Source organism: Benincasa hispida, chromosome 1 (assembly GCF_009727055.1).
Source record: "Benincasa hispida cultivar B227 chromosome 1, ASM972705v1, whole genome shotgun sequence".
NCBI lineage: Eukaryota > Viridiplantae > Streptophyta > Magnoliopsida > Cucurbitales > Cucurbitaceae > Benincasa > Benincasa hispida.
The window spans coordinates 81,231,419-81,258,425 of NC_052349.1; the positions used below are offsets into that span (position 1 = coordinate 81,231,419).

The window sequence follows — 27,007 nt, forward strand, 5'->3', positions numbered from 1 at the left end:
CAGCATTGGCCCTAGTTTCACGGTTTGATCTTACAACATTTGGCTTCCAATTTGTAGGTGTTCCATGTAGTTTCCAGCCAGTGTCTTTGACATGTCCCAATTTATTACAATGGTCACACCATGGTCGTCCTTTGCACGGTCAACTATCACCTCGAGCAACAAGAGCAAGTGGATATGACCTTGTTGGGAAATAAGAGCAGATCCACTTGGAGTAAAGGAACGTTCAGTTGGGCCCATCATTACTTGCTTTCGACTCTCTTCTCTACGAACTTCAGAAAAAACTTCTCGAAGACTAGGTAATAACTTAGTACAGAGGATTCGACCACGAACTTCATCTAGAGATTTATTCAGACCCATAAGGAACTTGAAAATCCTTTTTGTCTCCACGATTTTTCGAAATAGAATACCATCAGTAGAACATTTCTATTCATGATTTTTGAATAAATCCAACTGTTGCCAATAGCGAGATAAAGTGGTGTAATAAATGCATGGGAAAAATATTCTTTAGCATTATCGCTCCATAAGATTTTAAGAGCACCACTAAACTGAGTTCGAATTTCAACATGAAAGTTACGAAAATGAGAAAGTAACTCAGAACAATTATTCATTAAATATAATTACATTACACGAGAATAGTCATCGACAAATGTAACAAAATACTGAAACACTCCTTGGGACTCAATAGGACACAGGCCCCACACATTAGAACGGACTAATTCAAATGGAGCACTAGCTTGTCTGTTGACTCAAGGATACAAAGTCAAATAATGAAATTTAGCAAACTGACATGACTCACAATCTAAAGAAGACAAATGTTGAAGTTGGGGATGAAGACTCTTCAACACAGAGATAGACGGATGACCTAAACGACAACGTTTTTCAAAGGGAGACAACACACTAAAGCGTATGATGGCTGTAGGTATTTGTTGTTCAAAGATGTAAAGAGTAATGATCTTCCTATTGCTCTTCGTAAAGGTAAGTTGAAGTGCCTACTTTCACTCAAGCCCTAAACCACTCAACTATTGCCTACTTTCACTCACTCCCCCTCCTATTTATAACAACCTTCGGTAACTAACTTCCTATCTAATTACCCTCATACCTCGTATTAATACCATACTTATATCCTTATCTAGGCACCTCAGATAAAGTAACCATCAAACGAAGAAAATGTATATATTAATCTTCTTTATATTTCTTTAGGCTCCAAAGATTTCTAGAGAATTTGTTTAGTTAAGGACAAACTTCATGAAATTTTTTTGAACATTTTAAATCCAAGAAGAGCCTAGAAAAGCCATTTACTTGGTCTTCAAGGATCTCATACCTATAAATAGGGAGTGTGTCCTCCAATCATCTCTTTCTTAATTGCCTGTTTGTAAAAAGGTGTTGAATTTCATCTTTAATTATCCAACAATCCTCGATCAAATTCAAGTTCCAAATTATGTGGAATAAACAATTTATAACTCGTAACCTTAAAAAAAATAGATAAACCAACCTAAGCTTTCAAGTAACAAGAACGATAATAAATCAAGTTTAAGGAAAGAGAGATGACACCCGATTTATACTTGTTCATCCCATGTGGGCTACGTCCAGTTCTATGCTACCAATGCAGGTTCCACTAAAATAGTCAGGAAGAATAGTACAAGAGTTTACAACACTTAAGAATGATTTATCTCACTTCTTTCTCAAGAAAATTGGTCATGAATCACTCTTACAAAGCTCACAAAACTCTCAAATGAAAGAAAAAGCACTCACAGTGAACAACCAAAGAAGAACCTCACTCCAACGACTTTTCTTTCTTCAACAAAGATGAAGCTCTCGACACACACTCTTCTTCTAAATTGTGTTGTATATATAAAGATTTTCACCGCCCAAATTTTCTTCAATTATTACTCACCTCCCCTTCCACCAATCACAAACTTGCTTAAGGGTTAAGTACAAAGAAAATGGGCCTTTGTTGTTTGGGCTTCGATTTTCTTAACACACAGTTATATGATCCTTGTGCAAATTGCAAGTGTTATAATTCTATAGTTGGGGTTTTCCATTCTTGTAAATATTTTGTGATATTTTCCTATTCTATGCTTTGTACACTTGTATATACTCATATCTTTGGTGAATGAATAGAGTATTCTGATTCTTTCTCAAACCTAAGAGTTTTACATGGTATCAGAGCCCTCTAAACAAACTTAGGGTTTTGTGAACCTTAGGGTTTGAGAATTTGGAACCCGTTTGTGATACGTTTAGGGTTTTGTGGAGAGGTGAGTTTACACTTTTGCTCACAGTCGCCGTCTTTGGATTGTTCGCCGTCGTTAGCCACCGCCGCGGGAAAAAAAAGGCTATTTTTTCGACACCGCCCAGTCCATCGAGAAGCTCAGCCGCCGATCTACAAAACCCCGAAGTTCGGATCCCATCTGAATGACGCGTGATGCTCACGCTCTGATTGTTCTTCTTCGCCGTCCATCCACGCGCCGGCGTGTGTAGGCGCGTGCGCCATTGTTTTTGGTTCGTCTCTGCGGGTTTCCTCAATTTTGTTGACTCTTCTTGGTGATGTGTTTGTTTGGGATATATAGATATACTCACTGCTTGTAAAGACATCTCTTCGGTAAATTAGGGTTTGATTCTCTGCTGTCCGACGTCTATTTTTTGAGGTAATGGCTGATAAAAAACCAGTAGTCATGTCTGAGATTATTCCTATGGTGTCAAAAGTAACTGAAGACAAGTTGAATGGATCCAATTACTATTCATGGAGATCAAATGTTCGTCACTTTATTAGGAGCATGGAGATGGATGATCACATCACAGAAGAGCCACTGATTGATGCTAATAAGAAAATTTGGTGGCAGGACTATTCAAGAATGCTTCTACTAATCAAGAATTCTATTTACCGTGAAATTGTTGAACTAGTAAATCACTGTGAATTAGTCAAGGAACTATTGGAATATTTGGATTTCCTTTATTCAGGGAAAGAGAATATTAATAGAGTTTTGATGTTTGTAAGACTCTATATCAACCTGATCAAGGAGAAAAATCTCTTACAAGTTATTTTATGGAGGTTAAAAATACATGTGCGGAATTCAATGCCTTGATGCCGATCAACACGGATCCAAAGGTTCTAATGGCTCAACGTGAAAAGTTGTTTATCATGAGCTTTTTAGTAAAAGTTGTTTATCATGCCTTGATGTCAATCAGCACGGATTTCGGTTAGTAAACTCATTCGTGATCTTCATTGTCGTGTCTCCTTTTTTCCTACTTATTGCTTATTTCAGGATCTTACGACGAAACAGACTATTTGTAAAGGGCGTGAATTTGGAGGTCTTTACATCTTTGAACCACAAATACCTACGGCCATCACATGCTCAGGCGTGTCATCTCCCTTTGCAGAGCATTGTCGTTTGGGTCATCCGTCTATCTCTGTGTTGAAGAGTCTTCGTCCACAACTTCAATATTTGTCTTCTTTAGATTGTGAGTCATGTCAGTTTGCTAAATTTCATCGTTTGAGTTTGTATCCTCAAGTCAATAAACGAGTTAGTGCTCCTTTTGAATTAGTCCATTCTGATGTTTGGGGTCCATGTCCTGTTGAGTCCAAAGGAGGGTTTAGGTATTTTGTTACATTTGTCGATGACTATTCTCATGTTACGTGGTTATATTTAATGAAAAGTCGTTTTGAGTTACTTTCTCATTTTCGTAACTTCCATGCTGAAATTCAAACTCAGTTTAGTGGTGCTCTTAAAATCCTACGGAGTGATAATGCTAAGGAATATTTCTCTCATACACTCAAGTCTTATTTAGATGCCCATGGCATTCTTCATCAATATTCTTGTGTTGATACTCCATCTCAAAATGGGGTTGCAGAACGAAACAATCGTCATCTCTTTGAGACAGCCAGAACTTTGATGTTTCAGATGCATGTTCCAAAATCCTTTTGGGCTGATGCTGTTTCCACAGCTTGTTTCTTAATAAATCGCATGCCCTCTTCCATTCTTAAGGTGAGATACCTTTTCGTACTTTATACCCCAAGCAACATTTTTTCCCATTCCACCCAAAATATTTTGTTGTATCTGTTTTGTTCGGGATGTTCGGCCTCAGCTAGGGGTGGAAACGGTTCGGTTCGGTTCGGTTTTGGTGGTCAAACCAAACCGAACCGAATTTTTTAAAATGTGAAACCGAACCAAACCAATTTATTGGTTCAAACCGAACTGAATCGAACCGCATAGTTTCAAATTCGGTTTTGGTATTTTTAAATAATCCATGTTATTTCTTTTTAATTAAAAAGCGGTTCGGTTCGGTTTTAAATTCGGTTTTGTTCTTTAAATTAAAAGTGGTTCGATTTTAATTTTTAAATTCGGTTTTACTCTTTTTTTTTTAATATATAAATAAATAAATATATATATTAGTTAAAAACGGTTCGATTCGGTTTCAAATTCGGTTTTCAAAAATGAAACCGAACCGAACCGAATTAATTCGGTTTAAAAATTTCTTCAAACTGGATCGAACCGAATTTTTCGGTTTCACTGAGTTTTCGGTTCGGTTTTTGCGGTTTGAATGACCACCCCTAGCCTCAGCATACCAAGTTGGATCCAAAGTCCTTAAAATGTATTTTCCTTGGTTATTCCCGTGTTTAAAAGGAGTATCAATGTTATTATCCTAGTCTAAATAAATATTTCATCTCTCCTGACATCACATTTTTTAAACATACCCTATTTTTTTCATCACCGTCTTTCTCTTCGAATAAGAGTCAGGGGGAGCATAAGGAATTAGTGGATGATTTCCTTGTCTACACAGTTATTTCTCCTTCTGATCCTCTTCCTGATTCATCTCTACCTGTGGCTACCTCTACTCTTCCACCTATCGTTAAGGTCTATACTCGACGACAACCTCCTTCAGTTCCATGCCCTGTACCAGAGTCTTCTTCGTCATTGGATCCAGAAACGAGTGATGATCTTCCTATTGCTCTTCGTAAAGGTAAACGTACATGTGCTCATCCTATTTCCTCTTTTGTTTCATATAACCATTTGTCACCTTCCACATGTTCATTCATTGCATCCTTAGTATCCATCCCTAAAACTGTTTATGAGGCTTTGTCTCATCTTGGTTGGTGTGCCGCAATGGTGGAGGAGATGACTGTCTTAGATGATAATTGTACTTGGGATTTAGTTTCTCTCCCTGCAGGAAAGAAGGCTATCGGTTGCAAATGGGTGTTGCAGTTAAAGTTAATCCTGATGGTTCTGTTGCTCGGTTTAAAGCGCGCCTTGTAGAAAAAGGCTACGCACAAACTTATGGCGTTGATTATGCTGATACTTTTTCTCCTATAGCAAAATTGACATCTGTGAGGTTGTTTATTTCATTAGCTTCAATCAATCATTGGCCTTTACATCAGCTTGATATTAAAAATGCATTTCTTCATGGTGATCTTCAAGAAGAGGTGTATATGGAGCAACCACCAGGGTTTATTGCTCAGGGGGAGAATGGAATGGTGTATCGCCTTCGTAAATCCTTGTATGGATTAAAGCAGAGCCCACGAGCTTGGTTTGGAAAATTTAGTCAGGTAATTGAAAGCTTTGAAATGCGGAAGAGCACGTTAGATCATTCGGTCTTTTTAAGAGATCTGAGGGTGGTGTCATCTTGTTAGTCGTACATGTGGATGATATTGTGATTACTGGTGATGATGCTTTAGGTATCCAGTCTCTAAAGACCTTTCTTCATAGTCAATTCCATACAAAAGATTTGGGTATGTTGAAATACTTCTTAGGAATTGAGGTAATAAGAAGCGAGAAAGGAATTCTATTATCACAGAGAAAATATGTACTTGACTTGTTGACTGAAACAGGAAAGCTAGGGGCTAAGCCATGTAGTACCCCAATGATGCCCAACTTACAACTCACAAAAGATGGAGAACTGTTAAAAGATCCTGAAAGATATAGGAGGTTAGTGGGAAAACTTAATTACCTTACAGTGACTCGATCCGACATAGCCAAATCAGTAAGTGAGTCAGTACATGTCATGTCCTACCGTTGATCATTGGGCTGCATTGGAACAGATTCTTCCTTTTCTATGCAATGAACAGATTCTTCCTCTCTATGGCTTGGTTTTTGTCCTTATTTGTCTAATAAGGAAACAATGGATGTCATGGTGCTCTTATCTTTGATTGTTATAGTTCTATTGTTAGGGTTTATCATTATTGTAAATATCTTGTTATATTTTCCTTTTATATGCTTTGTACACTTGCATATATTCATATCTTTGGTGAATGAATAGAGTATTCTGATTCTTTCTCAAACCTAAGAGTTGTCCAGGAAGAAATAATGACACTCGTTTATTAGATTTATTACTTGACTTGTAATGTCATCAGTTGCCCATCTCAAAACAATATTGCTTATGTAACCGCCCTTTCTTTTTTCTTTTAAATTTATCTCAATATTAAACTTGACAATTGGCGTTGACATATTTATTTCTGAATTTCTATGAAAACATCACAATATCCCTGTTCTCAAATCTTATTTCTTAGTTGGAAAATTTATGTTTTTCCTTAATGGACAGGTCAATGCTCGAGCATCCTATGGTCTTTCATTTGGGGGGACGTGTCCCAATTTAATCCTACCAGAAGGCTGCAATTCTTCTATTGCTAATGTCTGCTTATCAGGGGACCAAACATCTGAGGCATCACACTCGAAGAAGAATGAATGGGTCCTCTATTTACAAAATGCCCATCACCCTTTACTACTTCAGCAATATAGAGAAAATTTGGAAAATGCCAAGAGGGATGTCCAAAATGCTTTTACTGTAAGCTATCCTGAGTCTGTTACTGTAGAAAGCAATTATTTATTAAATTGAGCTGTTCTGAGCCATCATTTTTCTCCTAGGAGATGGGGAGAAAACTTCCTGGGGGGAATATGTCATGGAAAGAAAAAGAAGTTGTAGATATTTCATTATTAAAAATGAAGGTAATTTGTTAATGTGATTTAGTGTCAGTTGATAAAATCTTCTTGCATTATTATTTAATATGTTCTAATGCAAAGGTGCTTCTTATTAGGTTGAACAATTGGAAAAAGCTCGTCCTGTTTCGGTTGATTTTTCAATATCTCGTAGAATCCAAGTATTAGTTATAACGGGCCCTAATACTGGGGGTAAGACTGTTTGTTTGAAGACCATTGGATTGGCAGCCATGATGGCGAAATCAGGTATTTTTATGAACTGTCTGCTTTCTTTTAATTTTCTTTTTTTCTTTTTTTTTGGCCCACAACGTTTTTTTTGTTTTCATTTATGTAACGAATTCAAGCTACGCTTGGTTGGTCAATCTTGTTAGGCCCAAGTGGGGCCGTTAATGTGGTGGAATGGGGTCTAATTTATGTAACCACTTCAAAATGTGGTGGAATGAGATGCAGAGCAATATTACCTATATAATGAATAGAAAATGTGTGATATCAAAAGTCTACCTTCATTATTACTATACTTCAATTTTGTCTCTTGTGATATTGGCTTTTTAAAACGGAATATTTAAATGACCATTCTTTCCTTTTGATCACATCATAGGGCTTCATGTTTTAGCTTCAGAGTCTGCACAAATCCCTTGGTTTGATTCGATTTTTGCTGATATCGGTGATGAACAGTCCCTTACCCAATCTCTGTCCACCTTTTCTGGCCATTTGAGAAAAATAAGTGTAAGTAAAAATTTGGATCCTAACCCTATCTTTGTCCACTTCATTCCTTTTTCGAATGATTTTATATTTATTTGGTTGAGATACTATTCTATTCTATATATTCTCATGAGCTATATTTTTGTACTTTAGAAACAATTTCATTGATGTATGAAATTACGGAAAAGGGAAAAGTGATCCCAATCCAAAGGAGTTATGAAAGATGTCTCCAATTGGATAAACGAGGGGCAAAGGTATAAGTAGAATATATCTAGAGAAAAGCATAGACAAGTTACACCAAAATATCTCTGAGAAAATAACATGTTCCAAGAAAATATCAAATGACTGCCCTTTGTTGTTGAAAATGTGGCTATTATGCTCAGACCAAACCGACCAAAAAAATACCCTGGTGAGATGCATCCCTAAGAGACTCTTCATTCAATGACCCTCAAGAATGGAAGATAAAAAACAAGGGATGTCCATGGGTGAAGCCGAAGACCAATTGAAAGCAGAGAAAATGAGACTCCAAATTCTGTTGGAAAAAGGACAGAGAATAAAGAGTTCCGACTTGCTATCTGCATACAGAGGGGCACCGACCGGGAGATATAGTCATATTAGGCAAAGCAAAGCTGTTTTTGTACTAAATATTGCTCGTTTCCTTTTGTATTTTTCCATTGTATTATATCTTCTTGTAATTTGGAATTTTGTAATACATTGAAACTTTTCTCGAAAAAACTACAATATAACAAATTTCCTATAATCCATTAACTTAGGCTTTGATAAGCATTTTGTTTTTTGTTTTTGTTTTTGAAAATTAAGCTTATGGACACTACTTCAACCTCCAAATTTCTTCATTTGTTATCCATTTTTCATCAATAGTTTAAAAAACCAAGTCAGATTTTGAGAACTAAAAGAAGTAGCTTTCAAAAAGTTGTTTTTGTTTTTGGAATTTGGCTAAGAATTCAACCATTGTACTTAAGAAAGATGCAAATCATTGTAAGAATTGTAGATAAAATAGGCTTAATTTTCAAAAACAAAAACAAAAAATCAAATAGTTACCAAATGAGGCCTTAAGTTTTTGGGTTTATTGGTCATTTAACGTGGCTTTTGAGTTGATCGATGATTTAACATGGTATTAGAGTCAAAGGTCTTGGTTGCACTCTTGTAATGTCATTTTCTCCCCATAATATTGATTTCCACTTGTTAGACCTTCTACAAATTTCTTAATGCACGAATGTTATTGAAGTATTAATATAATTAAACACACTTATTAATCTTTACAAATTTTCATACTTATAAATGAATGGGAGTATTGAAGTATAGATATAAATAAATTTACAATAACCCATAAGGTATTATATATATACATAGTCTAAATTCTATTTTGGTCCCTGAACTTTGAATTTTGTTCTATTTTGGTCTTTAAACTTTTAAAAATGATGAAATATAAGAAAAGAGAGTCCAACACACAGTTTACATGGAAACCCTAGAACAGGGAGAAAAATCACGATACAAATCTTTTTCTTATTATTTTAATTGATACACTGAATACAAGAGAACAGGGTGAATAAATAGACAGTAGAGAGCCCTAGGGTAGAAGACAATTACAATAATACCCCTAGGGAAAAAACCCTACTTTCAACACTCCCCCTCAAGTTGGGGCATAAATATCAATAAGACCTAACTTGCTGATAGTAGTCAAAGTTTGGTCTAAGTAACCCTTTGGTGAGAACATCTGTCACTTGTTGACTTGAGGGAATATAGGGGATGCAAACGCTCCCATTATCCAGTCTTTCTTTAATGAAGTGTCTATCAATCTACATGTTTTGTTCTGTCATGCTGGACTAGATTGTTTGCAATGCTTATTGCTCCTTTATTATCACAAAACAGTTTCATTGGAAGCTCACTCTCTTGGTAAAGATCAGACAGCACCTTGTTCAACCAGATTTCTTCACATTTCCCTAAGCTTATTGCTCTGTACTCAGCTTCAGTGCTACTTCAGGTCACCACTCCCTGTTTCTTACTTCGCCAGGTGACAAGGTTACCCCAGACAAAGGTGCAATACCCAGAGGTTGACTTTCTATCAACAACAGAGCCTGCCCAATCAGAATCGGTATAAACTTCAATAGTCCTTTTTTTAGACTTCCTGAACATCAGACCCTTACCAAGAGTCCCTTTCAAGTACCGAAGAATACGCTCAACTGCAGTCATATGCTCCTCATAGGGAGCTTGCATAAACTGGCTTACCACGCTTACTACATATGAAATATCTGGTCTCGTATGGGACAGGTAGATCATCTTTCCAACCAACCTCTGATACCTTTCCTTGTTAACAGGAACTTCGTTGTTTATACCACCAAGTTTTGGATTATACTCCACGGGTGTGTCAGCGGGTTTACACCCAGTCATGCCTGTTTCTTTGAGTAAGTCCAGTGTATATTTCCGTTGCGATACTGAAATACCTTCTCTTGATCGAGCTACTTCCATTCCAAGAAAGTATCTCAGCTTGCCAAGGCCTTTAATCTCAAATTCTCTGGCCATTCTTGTTTTGAGCCTTGTAATCTCACCCTCATCATCGCCAAACAGAACAATATCATCAACATACATTATGAGGACTGCAATCTTCCCGGAGTCGGACCTTTTCGTAAACAATGTATGATCTGAGTGCCCTTGTTTATATCCCTGTGCTTTAACAAATGTGGTGAACCTATCAAACCAAGCCCTTGGAGACTGTTTCAGTCCATATAATGACTTTCTCAGTCTACAAACCCTGTGCTTGAACTGACTCTCGAATCCAGGAGGAGGGCTCATATAGACTTCCTCTTCAAGTTCTCCATTGAGGAATGCATTTTTAACATCTAACTTGTGAAGTGGCCAATCTTTGTTTACTGCAATCGACAACAAAACTCGAATAGTGTTGAGTTTGGCAACGGGAGAGAAAGTTTTAGAGTAATCAACTCCGTAGGCTGGGTGAAACCTTTAGCAACCAGTCTGCCCTTATATCGGTCAATTGTCCCATCTGATTTGTATTTTACGGTGAACACCCATTTGCATCCAACAATCTTGTGCCCTTCAGGTAAAGGCACCTGTTCCCACGTTCCATTTTTCTCAAGAGCCCTCATTTCTTCCATAACAGCCGTTTTCCATTCAGAACTCTCCATTGCTTCACGAAAACTACTTGGGACCATGATAGTGTCCAAACTGGTAGTGAAGGCTCTAAATTCGGGAGATAGATTACTATATGTTATGTAGCTGTGCATAGAGTACCTCGCGCATGAACGAGTACCTTTCCTCAGTGCTATTGGAAGATCAAGAGAGGCATCAAGATTTTCCAACTCTCTAGATTTCTCAGCATGATCGGTCATCTGCATATCAAGAATTTCAGTAGTATCTTCCACTTCCTTATCAAAAACTGGCATTTTTCCTTTATTGCTATCATTCTTAGTTGTCTCCTCATCTGTCACATTTTCAATATTGTCACCTCCTTCATCCTTATCTTCCCTGCACTTGTCAGTCTCCATACATATATCAACATCATTAGTTTCAGGGATACACGTACCTGGACCAGATGCAGAGTTTGATTCATGGACCGGAGCCAGCTGTTCAATAGGTGGCGTCCCTTCCTTTTTAAGATTCTTCCTATAGTAGGTTATCCATGGAATCTAGTTGGTAGGGAGGACAGGACAGGCTTTTTCAGAACTAGGAGAAGGAATCGGGGCGGATTCCCCTAAAGGGATATCATAGGAGGACCACTTAGGCTCTTCACTCAAGCTCTCCCCCTGAAGATGACTAACGGGGAATAAGGGCTGATCTTCAATGAAAGTAATGTCCATGGAGACAAAATACTTACGAAAGGACGGATGATAGCATTTATACCCACGTTGGTGGAGATGGTACCTAACAAAAACACATTTCTGAGCACGAGGGGTGAATTTTGTGCGATTTGGGCCATGGGAGTGGACAAACGCGACACAGCCAAAGACAACGGAGGGGTACATCAGAAATCAGGTGAGTAGCCAAATAGGATTCTTTGAAAAGGTCCAAGGGATTATGAAAGTCAAGGACACGAGAGGGCATGCAATTAATGAGGTGAGCCAAAGTAAGAATGGCATCTCCCCATAGATAGAACGAAAGAGTGGCAGACAACATTAAGGACCGAGCAACTTCCACCAGATGACGATTTTTACGCTCGGCTACTCCATTCTGTTGAGGAGTATAAGCACACGAGCTTTGGTGGACAATCCCCTTAGACACAAGAAAGTCACGAAAAGAGGTGTTAAAGAACTCTCGTCCATTATCACTCCTCAAAATTCCAATCTTTGCATGGAACTGTGTTTCAACCATGGTATAAAACTGTTGAAAGGTGGAAGACACCTCAGACTTATCAGCAAGTAAGAACACCCAAGTGAGGCATGTGTGGTCATCTATGAAGGTGACAAACTAACGTTTACTAGTGGAGGTAGTAGTAGGTGAGGGTCCCCAGACGTCACTATGAATGAGGGAGAAATGACTGGATGGCTTATAAGGTTGAGAACGAAAAGTAATACAACTTTGTTTAGCACGAATACACACATCACAATTTAGAGACGCTATATTAATTGTAAAACTCTTAGGTTTGAGAAAGAATCTGAATACTTTATTCATTCACCAAAGATATGAATATATACAAGTGTACAAGGCATAGAAAAGGAAAATACCACAAAATATTTACCAGAATGGAAAATCCTAATTATAGAATTATAACACTCCCCCTCAAGTTGGAGCATATATGTTAATCATGCCCAACTTGTTACATAGATAATCTATACGTTTTCCATCCAATGCTTTCGTGAAGATATCTCCTAATTATTCTCCAGTCTTCACATATCCTGTAGATACCAACCCTTGTTGAATTTTCTCATGTACAAAATGGCAATCAATTTCAATATGTTTAGTCCTTTCATGAAATACTGAATTAGACGCAATATGAAGTGCTGCTTGATTATCACACCACAACTTTGTCGGTGTGGTGATTTCAAATCCCAACTCAACAAGAAGTTCATATATCCAAATCAATTCACACACAGATTGTGCCATTGCTCTATATTCTGATTCTGCACTTGAACGTGACACCACATTTTGCTTCTTACTCTTCCAAGAAATCAAATTACCACCAACAAATACACAATACCCTTAGGTTGATCTTCTGTCTTCTTTAGATCTTGCCCAATCAGCGTCTGAGAAACATTCAATATTAGTATGACCATAATCCTTTTATAATAAACCACGCCCGGGAGCAGCCTTCAAATAACAAAGAATCTGTTCCAATGCAGCCCAATGATCAACTATAGGGCATGACACGTACTAACTCACAATACTTACTAAATAGGCTATGTCGGGTCGAGTCACTGTAAGGTAATTAAGTTTTCCCACTAACCTCCTATATCTTTCAGGATCTTTTAACAGTTCTCCATCTTTTGTGAGTTGTAAGTTGGGCATCATTGGGGTACTACATGGCTTAGCCCCTAGCTTTCCTGTTTCAGTCAACAAGTCAAGTACATATTTTCTCTGTGATAATAGAATTCCTTTCTCGCTTCTTATTACCTCAATTCCTAAGAAGTATTTCAACATGCCCAAATCTTTTGTATGGAATGACTATGAAGAAAGGTCTTTAGAGACTGGATACCTGAAGCATCATTGAATCGTCCCGCCACCAAATCTTCTTATTAGCATCAATCGGTGGCTCTTTTGTGATGTGATCATCCATCTCCATGCTCCTAATAAAGTGACGGACATTTGATCTCCATGAAAAGTAGTTGGATCCATTCAACTTGTGTTCAGTTACTTTTGACACCATAGGAACAATCTCAGACATGAGTATTGGTTCTGTCTCTTATACACATCTAGATGTGTATAAGAGACAGCCTACACGCGCTGGCGCGTGGACGGACGGCAGAGAAGAACGATCGGCATGTGAGCCTCACGCGCTGGTCAGATGGCAACCGGACTTTGAGGTTTTGTAGATCGGCGGCTGGGCTTCTCTTTGGACTGGGCGGCGTCGAAAAAAACAACATTTTTTTTCCAGCGGCGGTGGCTGACGACTGCGAACGAACCGAAGACGGCGACTGTGAGCCAAAAGTGTAAACTCACCTCTCCACAAAATCCTAAACGTACCACAAATGGGTTCTAAATTCTCAAACCCTAAGGTTCACAAAAATCCTAAGTTTATTTAGAGAGCTCTGATACCATGTAAAACTTTTAGATTTGAGAAAGAATCTGAATACTTTATTCATTCACCAAAGATATGAATATATACAAGTGTACAAGGCATAGAAAAGGAAAATATTACAAAAGGAAAATATCACAAAATATTTACACAAATGGAAAATCCTAATTATAGAATTATAACATTAATATTGCGGAATAAATGCGGAAACAAGTCCTAAACGATAATACCATAACATAAAGTCATTTTCGGAAGTAGAAAAATTTAAAGACATAAAACCAGTTCTATGATCCTCCCTAGAAGAAGCATCGTCAGAAAGGAAGTAGAGTCCCCTATTGTGCCGGACAGTGCTAATCGTCATCCCCGACTTCTGATCCTGAAACACAACAGAATTTGGTGAGAAAATGGCCTTACAATTCAAATCTCTTGTAATTTTACTGACCGATAAAAGATTATATGAAATTTTAGGCACATGAAGTGTATCACGTAGTACTAAACCATCAAAAGGAGAGGTATTTCCTTTCCCTGCAACCGGGGCAAAAGACCCATCTGCAATTCTAATACGTTCATTTCCCGCACTCGGACAGTATGAAACAAACAATTCTGAAGAGCTGGTGAGATGATCTATGGCCCCTGAATCTACAATCCAGGGTTTCTTGCCATTGATGCTAATAAGGCCAAAAGATGGAAATGTACCTGATTGTGCAATGGCACTCACCTCGACAGCACTCAAATTGGTCTTATTATCGGCTGAGGGTTGATGCTGTGTATTCTCATTAACCGAGTCACTTACAAGTACACGCCTAGAGTTTGATTTGTCATGTGACTGTCGTCGCCTACTGTTTGGGGGCCTGCTGTGTGTCACAATCTCTCTTTCGGAAGCTTCTCTTAGCGATTGTGCGGCACTTGTTCCCGCTCACGAACAAGTCAGCCAACTCGAATACGGACTGCCGATGGCACACCGAGTGCCTCTCGCAACCTCCACCCCCGTTTTACGGAAAACGGTTTTAGAAAACGGGTTTGGAGAAAAGGTTTTCGTAAGAAGTTTTTGTAAGTGTGAATAAAGAAAGAAAGATTGTAGTAGACTAAAAAGCAATAAGCAACAACAACAGCTTTATAGAGTACTACTCCGGGTATGAGGAAGTGATTGTTAGTCTTATCCCCATATAGTGAATTCTGAACAAAAAAGCCAACTGGCGCCCTTGCATATGCAAAAGGGCGAGTGGTCACTTACAAAGAAAATGTAAAGAAAGCAAGCTAACTAAGCTAATACAATACAAGATATGAAAGTATGCTAGAAGGGGGTTGGATCGGGCATGCGGCCATGGCAACAGGCCCTGGACAAGCATGACCGTGACATTCTCCTCCACTTAATTGGTTGACGTCCCCGTCAACTGACCTTGTTCAAAATCTGCGATGGCTGGAGCTGCATTCTTCAAATCTTCGGCCCGCTCCCAACTGATCTCTTCGTCGGGGAGATCCTTCCATTTCACTAAGAACTCTGTCAGTTCTCGTCTGGGTCTTCCAATACGGCGCTGTACGTTTATCCAGGATTTGTGCAACTTCTTTCTCTGCAGAAACTCTTCATCGTGACCGGTGGGCGCCTTAAGCATGTTTCGTTGTTCATCCTCGGATCGGGATGATAGGGCTTCAAGATACTCACATGGATGACAGGATGAATCTTCATCCATGAGGGTAACTGAAACCTTATATGAGGTTCTCCCGATCTCAATTACCTCCACTGGACCTTCATATTTCCTTACTAGCCGTTGGTCTCTCTGGCCTTGGAAACGAAACTGTTTCGGTCGTAGCTTGATCAGGATCTTGTCCCGGCTTGAAACTCGAGGCCCTCCGCTTCTTATCAGCCCACTCTTTTCATCCTTCTTGATGCTCTTTCTAGGTAGGCGCGAGCTATCTCAGAGGTTTTGCCTCCACTCTTTAGTGAAGTTATGTGCCTGAGGACTTTTGCCTGCAAAGGGTGGTTCACACAAGTGTGGCATGAGTGGCTGTCTACCGCACACCACTTCGAAGGGCGTTTTTCCAGTCGCGAAAACTCTGCTAGCTATTGAAGCTGAACTGAGCCACATCTAACAACTGGACCCAGTTCTTCTGCCTAGCGTCGATAAAGTGACGCAGATATTCCTCGAGCATACTGTTGAAGCGTTCCGTCTGGCCGTCAGTTTGGGGATGATAGCTAGAGGAGATATTCAGTGTTGACCCCAATATTTTGAACAATTCTGTCCAGAATGTCCCAGTGAATTTTCCGTCCCGATCGCTAACAATGCTCGCGGGGACGCCCCATAATTTCACGATGTGTTTGAAGAACAACTGGGCAGTCATCACGGCTATGCACATTTTCGGCATTGGACGAAAGTGGCAATATTTTGAGAACCGGTCGATGATAACAAGGATCGATTCGAACTCACCCACCTTGGGCAAATGGGTGATGAAGTCGAGAGACACGCTCTCCATGGTCTAAAGGGCACAGGTAGGGGTTCCAGCAGAACCGCTAATTTCGCCTTTCGACCTTATCTTATTGGCAAGACAAGGCAAGTCTTGGTAAATTGCATGAACATCTCTCGAAGGCTTGGCCAACAGTAGCCTTGTTTCAGAAGGGCAATAAGTCCTCTACCAACCATTATGTCCTGCCACCACGGTGTGTCGTGACACTCCTTCATCACAGCGACCCTTCGTAACCTCCGCGGATCTGGGGATGTAGAGGCGATTGCCCTTGTGTAATAGTAGATCATCTTCCACCCAGAACTGGCGTGTCTTCCCCTCTTTGGCCAACTGTAGGATGGCCTGCGCCGCTGTGTCGTTTGTCAAGTGAGTTTTGACAGTTTCTCGTACTGTTGCACTCAACGTACTTGCTTGTAGGTGGGCGAACATGCATAGGGCCGCATGTTCGCTCTTTCGGCTAAGAGCATCGGCCGCTTGGTTACTTTTCCCGGTCTATGCTCGAATTGGAAGTCGAACTCCGCTAGACACTCCTGCCACCGTGCCTGTTTCGACGACAACTTCGGTTGGTTGAAGAAGTGACAAAATGGAGTTGTTGTCGGTCTTGACCACGAACTTGGCCCCCAAGAGATACTGTCTCCAGGCCCTCAAGCAGTGAACTACTGCTAACATCTCTTCTCGGAGGCGGCATACCTCCGTTCGGCATCATTTAGTTTCCTACTCTCATACGCGATGGGGTGTCCGTCTTGGAGGAGGACACGCCAAAACGCGAAGTCAGAAGCATCAGTCTCTACTTCAAATGGCTTGGTCACGTCGGCAATTCCGAGGACCGGCCCTTCAATCATCACTTTCTTCAAGCCCTCAAAGGCGGCTTGACATTCAGGAGTCCAGCTCCATTGGTTATCCTTCTTCAACAGTTCGGTTAATGGCCCTGTTCTTCTCGAGAATCCTTCTACAAACTGCCTATAGTAGTTGGCTAGTCCGAGGAAGGATCGTAGTTCGGTCACGGATGATGGTACCCTCCAGTCTCTAATCGCGGCCACCTTGCCCTCTTCCATACTAATCCGACCACACTCAATCACGTGGCCGAGGAAATTTATGCGCTCTTGGGCAAAGGAGCACTTCTCTCTCTTACAATACAACTGATTTTTCCTCAGCTTTTCGAAGACTAAGTTGGAGGTGATGTCGATGGTCCTCTCAGCGAGGCACTAAGACCACAATGTCATCAAGATACACTACGACGAATTTGTCGAGGATTCAGTGAAACACTTGGTTCATTAAGGTACAGAAAGTTGTTGGAGCATTTGATGAGGCCAAAGGGCATCACGAGGAATTCGAAGGCTCCATATCTCGTGACACAGGTCGTCTTAGGTTCGTCTCCTTCAGCAATTCGGACCTGATAATATCCAGACCGTAGGTCAGCTTTGAGAAATACTTAGCATCGTGAAAGTTGATCAAATAAGTCAATAATGATAGGAAGGGATATTTGTTGCGGACTGTGAGCTTATTCAAGGTCCAATAGTCGATGCACAACCGGAGGCTCCCATCCTTCTTCTTCTGGAACAGTACTGGGGCTCCGTAAGGGGCCTTTGCCGGTCTGATAAATCCCTGCATCTAACAACTCGTCTAACTGTTTCCGGAGTTTCGGCCAATTCTGGCGGGGCCATCCGATATGCATTCTTGGCAGGCGCTTTGCCCCTGGTAACAACTCAATCTCATGGTCAATCCCCCTTCGTGGGGTAAGGACTTGGGCAAGCTTTTCGGCATAACATCCCGATACTCTCCAAAGACAAATAGAACATCTTGGGGATCTCCTCTTCAGTGGACTCAACTGATTCTATCGGGATGGCCATGAACGTGGGTTCGTCGTGGGCCAAGCCTCTCTCAATTGGAGGGCTGAGATCATTTCACCCCATTTGGCTGCTTGATACTGCTTGGACTACGGTGGGTGTAGATCCGGTAATGACTAAACATTTGGCGAGGGGCATTGGTATGACTTTAATGTTCAAGTAGGAATTCCAATCCCCAATATTCACATCGAAATCATCCATCTTGACAATCACGAAGTCCACGAAGCCTTCAGTCTCCTAACTTCACCGGAGTTCTCTTCGCTATCCCCGTAATCGGTAGGGCTGCGGAATTCACAGCTTTCATCTTCCCTGCATCTCTTTCCCAAGTCAAGTTCAGGCGGCCGAGCTTCCGTTTCAGCCATGAAGTTATGGGTAGCCCCAGAGTCAACCATAGTGTTTTTGGCCGATCTTTGGTTGACCCAAACGTCCACATACATGAGTCCTTTCTCTAGTGGCTCCGTCGCCTTTCCCATTTTCTCTGGAGTGCAGATAAGAATTCAAATGCCCCCATCCTGGGATTCTACAATTTCTGGCAAAGCTTGGCTCGGTTACCATCTCCTCCAGTTCAGCCTTGTCTTCGGAGGTAGAGGCTAACGTGGCTTGAAAAGCATTGAACGCGGTTCGATTTGGACATTCGCCCGCCCTGTGTGGCCCTCTTCATCAAACCGATTGACCAAAAACATGGTTGGTCAGTCGGTTTTGGGGTGCTTAAAGTTGAGAGTGAAATAGGGAACAACATTGAAGTAGAAAGAAAATGGAGAGCAATGTTGAGGGAGAAGGGAAAAAAGAGATGAGAGTGATGAAAATCAAACCGACCATGTATAGAACATATTTTCTTGAGGTGAGGTGTTGATGAAGCAATAAGCATAATCCCAAAACAAAGAGTGACGAAAAATGTTGAAGTGATGAAGAGAAAGGAGAAGGGGAAGGAGAAAAGAGAGAAAGTTGAGAGAGAGAAAAGAAGTAATCATGATTACTTAACTCAAAGTTGGTCGGGTTTTTCACAAATAAGGGAATCGATCGACTGTTGATTTTGCAAAATGGTAAAACCGACATTGACCAACTGTTGAAATCATCAAAGAGCGTCTCATTAATGGGATCAATAGGCATCTCTGAGATTTCCTTCGAAGCATGCAAAAAAATCTGGACAAGTTTTTGTCGTTACAACAGCTACTACAATCCATTGATAACCAAAATCAAGTAATTTGACGGATGAAGAAACCCAAAACTGATGCTAACCAACTTAATTGACGGCATCGACTTTAACTTCAAGACCCACAACCACCAGCAACTTCTGTGACTTCTTGTATTATTTTTGTCTCTCTTTTCCCATTTCTGTGTTTATTCCATTCGTTTTTATCTTTCTTTTTTCTTTTTCTTTTAATTTTTGTTTTTTCTTCCATTTGTTAAAGGATAATTATTTTAAATGACAATAGTGCTGAAAATATTTTCAAATATTGTAAAATGTCACTATCTATTAGTGATAAACAACGATAAGCACTGATAGACATCTATCAGTATCTATTATTAGATGTCTATTAGTGTCTTTCAATAGACAGTGACAATTTTGTTATATTTATAAATAAGTTGGTTCATTTTTCTATATTTGAAAACAACACTTTGTTAAATATGTGTGCATGTTTCACAATATGTCAAAATATGTACACATATTTTATTTATGTGTCCCCAACGTCGCGTCCTACTTTTTTGAAAATTGACACTTCACCGTGTCGTGTGTCAGTGTATGTGCTTCTTAGAGTGAAACAAGTGGTCAAAGAGAGACGAACAACAAACTAGCTAACCACCAACAGTTAGAGCAAGACAACTGATAAAGACAAGTTGTTCTGAGACGAAGACACTAGTGATCATTGAAAGGACAAAGGTTGTGAGTGGGAGAAAAGAAGGACGTGAGTGGAAGGGAGAAAACAAAAGGTAGGACGTTAGACAAGAACGCATGAGATTGCAAGGAGAGAAGAAGATGTGAGGATGTGAAAGGCAAACAATCGACAAGCGGCAAAGATAGAGAATGTTGGCTGGCAATGACGAGAGAAAACTAAAAGAGTACCACAAACAACTACTAAAACATCTGGCAGGTGGCGAGGATGACAACCACAAGTAGCGACAATGAGCAATGACTTGTTGGAAGGATGACTGACGACGATGGGTGGAGAGGGTTAGGGTTTTAGGGTACGGGAGGAGTGTGGGAGGAGAAATAGCTGGAATAAATGTTGATAGTTAGCTTAAGCTTTTGAGTTAGTTGAAAACTTTTCGGATAATTAGTGTTTTGACAAAACATAACAGAATACTTGGAAAGAGAGGTGCTGAAGAGTTTTTTAATGAAGAACTGTATGTNTTATAAGCTAATTGCTAGGGAACAAACCAAATTTCCCACCACTTACACCAACAAATCATCAGACGATTTGGTGGCGACTAAAATCAAGATAATAGCTGTCTCTTATACACATCTAGATGTGTATAAGAGACACCCCAAAGGCTATTGTCTATAATGCAAATTGTTTCATACTCATTTATTGGAATTATCTGATACCTTTTCTTCATATGATTACTTTCTTGCATATGACAGGACATACAGTCAGTTTCAACTAGTCGGTCGTTAGTACTATTGGATGAAGTAAGTATGAAACTCGGTTCGGAAACAATTGAAAAACCATCGTCAATTTTAGTCTAGTTTTTTCTGCATGGTAGGTTGGAGCAGGGACCAATCCTCTGGAGGGAGCTGCACTTGGGATGTCACTGCTGGAATCTTTTGCTAAATCTGGCGCTGCATTGACAGTTGCAACAACACATCATGGAGAACTTAAAACCCTAAAATATAGGTACAGTATGCAAATTACAGATAGGATTTGAATGCAAAATTTACAGGTTTTTTCTTTTCTTTTCTTTTCTTTCTATGAATTCAATAATGACAGGTTTTGGTTGCTTGACTTTTTTAACTTTATAATAGAAACCTTGTTTTTTAAAAAATAGTAAAACAAATAAATCAAGTATCCTTTTGAGTACACATGCTTTTTTAACAATTCTTTCCTTTTTCTTGCTCAAAGATCTTTTATTCATGGTTGTGAAGTTTTTCTCCACAGCAATGAAGTCTTTGAAAACGCATGCATGGAATTTGATGAGGTGAACCTAAAGCCAACTTACAAGATTCTCTGGGGAGTACCAGGTTCTCACTACTGAAATATGATTAACCATTTAATCCCCTCACATTTTATACATTCTCCCCCTCCTCTTTTTTAAAACTTTTGTTCTTTCATTTTGGATAAGAGAAACATTAGCTTTCATTTATTATTCAGTAATACCTTTGGGCATTTAGTATGCAAATATGAGAATGCGACGCCTAGGAATGCAACGAGTGTGTTTGGACATGGAAATAACATCGATAAAACTTGATTTCGAATTATATTTATTTTCTTTATAAAATCCTATCTTATTCAATAGAAGTGAACTGATTGTATAAAATTCCAATAAAGGATCCTCAAGGAATTCCTGAGTTCTTTTCATATGCTTGTTGAATTAAATTTGTTAATAATGTTGTCTGATAAACCACTTCCTGATATATTTTAAATGAATTATTTTAACTTGCAAAATGAATTCTTAAAATCATAGGAATTTAAAGTACGTAATTAATTCTTGAAGTTAATTATGTCTTAGGTTTAAGATGTCAATGTCTAATTATTGAGAAGAGGTCGTCTGAAGAAACTTTATGCCCTGGCATAATGCTCTCTGTGACCATGAAATGACATTTTTCCCAATTTAAAACAAGTTTGGCATCTTGGCACCTTTACAAAATTGGAGATAGGTCAGCAAGACATCAATAAAAAGAGGATAAAAAACAGGAAAAAAAAAATCATCCACGAAAACCTCCATCACATCCTCTATAAGTCCCTGGAATATGACCATCATGCAATGCTGGAAAGTTACTGGTGAAATGCACAACCCAAATGACATTCTCTTGAAAGCGAATGTCTCTTATGGACAAGTGAATGTTGTCTTTTCTTGATCTTCTAGATCAATAACAATCTGATTGTAACCTGAAAAGCCATCAAGAGAACAGTAATGAGAAAAACCTCCAAGCCTATCAAGCATTTAATCAATAAAAAGAAGAGGAAAATGATCTTTTCTAGTTGCTTTATTCAATTTCCTGTAATCGATATAGACACGCTAGGGGTGAGCATCGGTTGGTCGACATCAGTTCTTGGGTGAAGTTTCAGCTGCCATAAGCCAAAGATGCTATTGAGGGAGGATTCATTGGTGTCTAGCCTCTGCAAAGCATTAGTAAGCAAAGCCATTTGAGCTTTTAGAGAATTTACCTCATCAATCTCATATGGTCCCACCACTTTAGTTGTAGATGATCTCTCACTGAGCCTAGCTTGTCACTAAGCCAGTTGTAGCTTGTATTGGCTAAGTTCTCCAAAAGAATGTGAGCTGCTTGGGTTGTTTTTGCAAATATGAACCCTTCTGCTGCAATATCCAAGATAGATTTCATGGTACTAGTCAAACCATACAACTGGATTTGAAACCAGTCTGGATATCCACGCTGTGGACACTTCCTTAGGAGATCCTTATACATTTCTCATGCCTCAAAGAGTGGCTCATCATCTTGTTGAGAATGTGCCAATCTTTGTCCTCAGTCTGGTTGTCTTAGCTCGTGGGAAGTATTTGTTCGAGAAAGTTTGTGCCAACTCATCCCATGTGGTTATGCTCTCTGATGGGGTGGTTTCCAACCAAACCTTGGCTCTAAGGGTGTTCACAGTTTGGTTCGGTCCGGTTTTGTCCAAAATCGATGATCGAACCGAACATGCTAGTTCTGTGGAATTTTGAACCGAGAAATTGAAATGTTCCTCGATTTCAAGAAAAAACCGAGCTAATCGGTTTTAGCTCCAACCTGTTCGAATCAATTCTTAACCGAATTTTTCCTTTCCGGTGACCTAGCCACACAAGAAAGAAGGTGAAGAATTGCAGAAGATGAAAAGAAGGTGAAGTTGCGAGAGATAGCACAATTTTTAGAGAAGACAAAAATGAACAACAATTACAAGTTCAAAATGAACATGAAGAAAAATAAATTATGATGAACGACAATCACACTATCGACAATGAGAGAGAGATGATGGAGCCGATGAGTAGAGATGGGAAGAGAAGAACGAACGCTCTTGAAGCTGTGGTGGTAGGGCCTAGGGGTCAAAATGGAGAGGAAAATTAAAGCTTGAAGGAGAGAGGGAGGGGGAGAGGCGACTGAAGTGTTTTGAGTGAAAGGGGAGAGACAAGGATTGTGAGAATTAGGATTTTAAGGCTTTTGGGCTAATATATTATGGGTTTTTAAAACTTAATTAAAGTGTAGGCCGGTTCGGTTTTTTCAGTTTTTTAGAAGATAAATTGTAGACCAAACCGAAAAACTCGATTTTCAATAGAATAAACCAAAAAAATTAAATGTTTAATAAAAATCGGACCGAACTAGTTGGTTTGCTTCGTTTCGCCTCAGTTTATCAGTTTAAATCGGTTTTTGAACACCCCTACTTGGCTTGATCCTGCAAAGAAAAATGCAACGGTCTTAATCTAATAGCATCACTGGAAACCCCATTGATTTTTACCTCCACAAATTTCAATGAATGATTTGAGATGCTTGTGAGGGTCATCATTGGGACGTCTTCTAAAAGCATTGTCCCTTACCATCTGGATCAAGCCCGACTTGAACTCAAAGTAGTTTGCATTTATGAGTGCATTGACTATTCCAGGTTGAGTCAGAAGGGTCAGTTGGAAATACTCCCTTATTGCCTTTTGTTGTAATTCTTCTGTTATCTCACCAGTTTGTTCTTTTTCTCTTGAGATGTTTCTTGAAAGTCCTATCAATCTCAGGATCAAAAGGAAATGTCGTGGACTCCCTTATTTCTTAAAAGCTATATCAAATTAGTTGGAGGTCATCTGTGCTAACTCAATGCGTTTACTCTCATTCTCTCTATTTTCTTTTGAGTGATTATATTAGTCCTAATATTATCTAATTTTATATATTCACTCTCAGTCAACTTGAGCACTTTCACACATTTTGACTGTTCCTTTGCCTAAAACATGCTACTATTTTATATCAGTTGATCAGGCAGATAAAAGCAATTTAAACATGAACTCTCAAAAAGAAGGTTCAATAAGATGATTCATAAAAGCTTAGGCTAAAACATAAGTATGGTTGCATCATAGGGGCATAAGTCAAACCTTGAAGAGAACTTAGCTCATATTACAATCTGTCGAAAATAGTTGTATTGCCTTAGGGACATATTTGTAATTTTTCCATTGACCCAGGGTTTCCCCTTGTCTATTTATTTGAGCAGTCTCCTTGTATTTTGTGTATCACTTCAATAATAATAAAAAAAATCTCTATCGTGGTTTTTTCTCCCTGGTTATAGGGTTTTCCACGTAAATCATTTGTGTTCTTCTCTTTCATTTTTTATTTTCATCATGGTATCAGAGCAAGGCAACGAAACCCTAGCCGCCATTGATGAGTCCCCTTCGACGACCAACTCCGAGATGGCTGCCACGATTAAGGAGGCTGTCCAACAGTACCTGGAGGCTGTTTTACCTCGTCTTCTTCAACAGATCAGTGCCGGACAAACAACCCCAGCCATGGAGACAGCCTAGCTCTTCGATAGTGCCCAGATCGTGCCCAACCTTTCGACGGCAGCTCCCAGCTGTTCGACTGTCTCTTATACACATCTAGATGTGTATAAGAGACAGGCTCCCAGCTGTTCGATGCCCAGTCGTCAGCTCAACCGTGGATCGTGTCAACCCAGATGGCCTCAAACCCTCGGCTGCAGACGATGAGCCGCGTCGATCTCATCGGTTCGACCAGCCGCGGAGTTTCCGTTGAGTAGCAGTCACCACCGGTTGGTCCAGCCACGTCTGACAGCAACGACGCAGCTCACAGCTTCAATCCGGCAACTTTGAATGGAGATACAGGCAATGGGCGGTCTATGGGTGTTTTCCCTATTGAGATTCAAAGGCGATTTACTTATCTTCAGCAACAGGTTACGAATCTTGGAACGGTTATTGGCACAACCCCATAAAGTGCTCAACCAAAGCCAACCAATCTTCCGTTGTATTTCGAAAACCTGGTAAATTCTTTCCATACTTTACCTACTGCAAATTTGTTGTCTGGATCAATGGGAAATTCTGCAAGAATTATTAATGGAGAAAAGCTAAATGGCCAGAACTTTGGTGTCAGTGCTATTGCACACTCAAGTATGGCTCAGTCCATTGGTCTGATTAGTATAAATGGTAAAAAATCTTGGATTGTGGACTCAGGAGCTACAGATCATCTAACTGGCTCATCTGATCACTTTATTTCATACTATCCAAGCGCTGACAATGAAAGAATCAGAATCGCAGATGGGTCCTTTGCCCCTGTTGCTGGAAAATGGCATCTCTCTCCATTTGAGGGTTTATTATATAAAGATTATGGTCATACTAATATTGAATGTTTCTCAGATGCCGATTGGGCAGGATCTAAAGAAGACAGAAGATCAACTTCAGGGTATTGTATTTTTGTTGGTGGTAATTTAATTTCTTGGAAGAGTAAGAAGCAAACTGTGGTGCCACGTTCAAGTGCGGAATCAGAATATTGAGCAATGGCACAATCTGTGTGTGAATTGATTTGGATATATGAACTTCTTGTTGAGTTGGGATTTGAAATCACCACACCGACAAAGTTGTAGTGTGATAATCAGGCAACACTTCATATTGCGTCTAATCCAGTATTTCATGAAAGAACTAAACATATTGAAGTTGATTGCCATTTTGTATATGAGAAAATTCAACAAGGAGGATATGTGAAGACTGGAGAACAATTAGGAGATATCTTCACGAAAGCATTGGATGGAAGACGTATAGATTATCTATGTAACAAGTTGGGCATGATTAACATATATGCTCTAACTTGAGGGGGAGTGCTCCAAAGATTATTCTAAGACATTTTCCCCTGTGGCCAAGCTTAATACTGTCCAGGTACTGTTGTCTGTTGCAGTGAATAAAGATTGGCCCTTTCATCAATTAGACAAAAAAATGTGTTTCTTAATGGAGAACTTGAAGAGGAAGTCTACATGAGCCCTCCCCCGGTTTCGAAAGCCAATTTAAGCACCGGGTTTGAAGACTAAAGAAGTCGTTATATGGGCTGAAACAGTCCTCGAAGGCGTGGTTTGACAGATTCACCAGCTTTGTTAAAGCCTCAAGGGTATAGTCGAGGGCACTCAGAACACACATTGTTCACAAAGAAGTCAGGTTGAAGGAAGATCGCGGTTTTTATTGTTTATGTCGATGATATATGTTGTCAGGTGATGATAATGTTGAAATTATGAGACTTAAAGCAAGAATGGCCGAGGAATTTGAAATTAAAGACCTGAGAAAGTTCAGGTATTTCCTTGGGATGGAAGTGGCTTGGTCAAAAGAAGGTATTTCAGTCTCTCAACGAAAGTACACTCTTGACCTTCTCAAAGAGACAGGAATGGCTGGGTGTAAACATGTGGATACCCTATGGAGTATAATGCAAAGCTTAGCAATACAGATAATGGAGTTCCCGTCAACAAAGAGAGATATCAGCGATTAGTTAGGAAGTTAATCTACTTATCCCACACTAGACTCAATATATCCTATGCAGTGAGTGTTGTCAGCCAGTTCATGCAGGCCCCCTACGAGGAACATATAATAGTTGTTGAACACATTTTACGGTACCTGAAGGCAACTCCTGGTAAGGGCTTAATGTTCAGGAAGTCCAATAAACGTTGCATTGAAGCCTACACCGACTCTGACTGGGCAGGTTCTACTGTTGATAGAAAGTCGCCGTCTGGGTATTGCACATTTGTCTG

At 39.7% G+C, this 27,007-nt stretch overlaps 1 protein-coding gene across 19 annotated transcripts in view; it reads left to right on the forward strand.

Moving 5' to 3' along the window:
- LOC120082749 (endonuclease MutS2) overlaps positions 1 to 27,007 on the forward strand; it is a 72,479-nt gene that overhangs the window by 40,493 nt on the left and 4,979 nt on the right. For 18 of the 19 annotated variants that reach the window (XM_039038063.1, XM_039038166.1, XM_039038161.1 and 15 more), the window contains 7 exons: positions 6,535 to 6,777; positions 6,858 to 6,938; positions 7,028 to 7,175; positions 7,528 to 7,655; positions 20,728 to 20,775; positions 20,850 to 20,980; positions 21,242 to 21,324. In XM_039038063.1, the coding sequence (XP_038893991.1) occupies positions 6,535 to 6,777; positions 6,858 to 6,938; positions 7,028 to 7,175; positions 7,528 to 7,655; positions 20,728 to 20,775; positions 20,850 to 20,980; positions 21,242 to 21,324 (862 nt within the window). The remainder of the gene's footprint in view (positions 1 to 6,534; positions 6,778 to 6,857; positions 6,939 to 7,027; positions 7,176 to 7,527; positions 7,656 to 20,727; positions 20,776 to 20,849; positions 20,981 to 21,241; positions 21,325 to 27,007) is intronic. The other variant, XM_039038046.1, reaches the window with a different exon arrangement.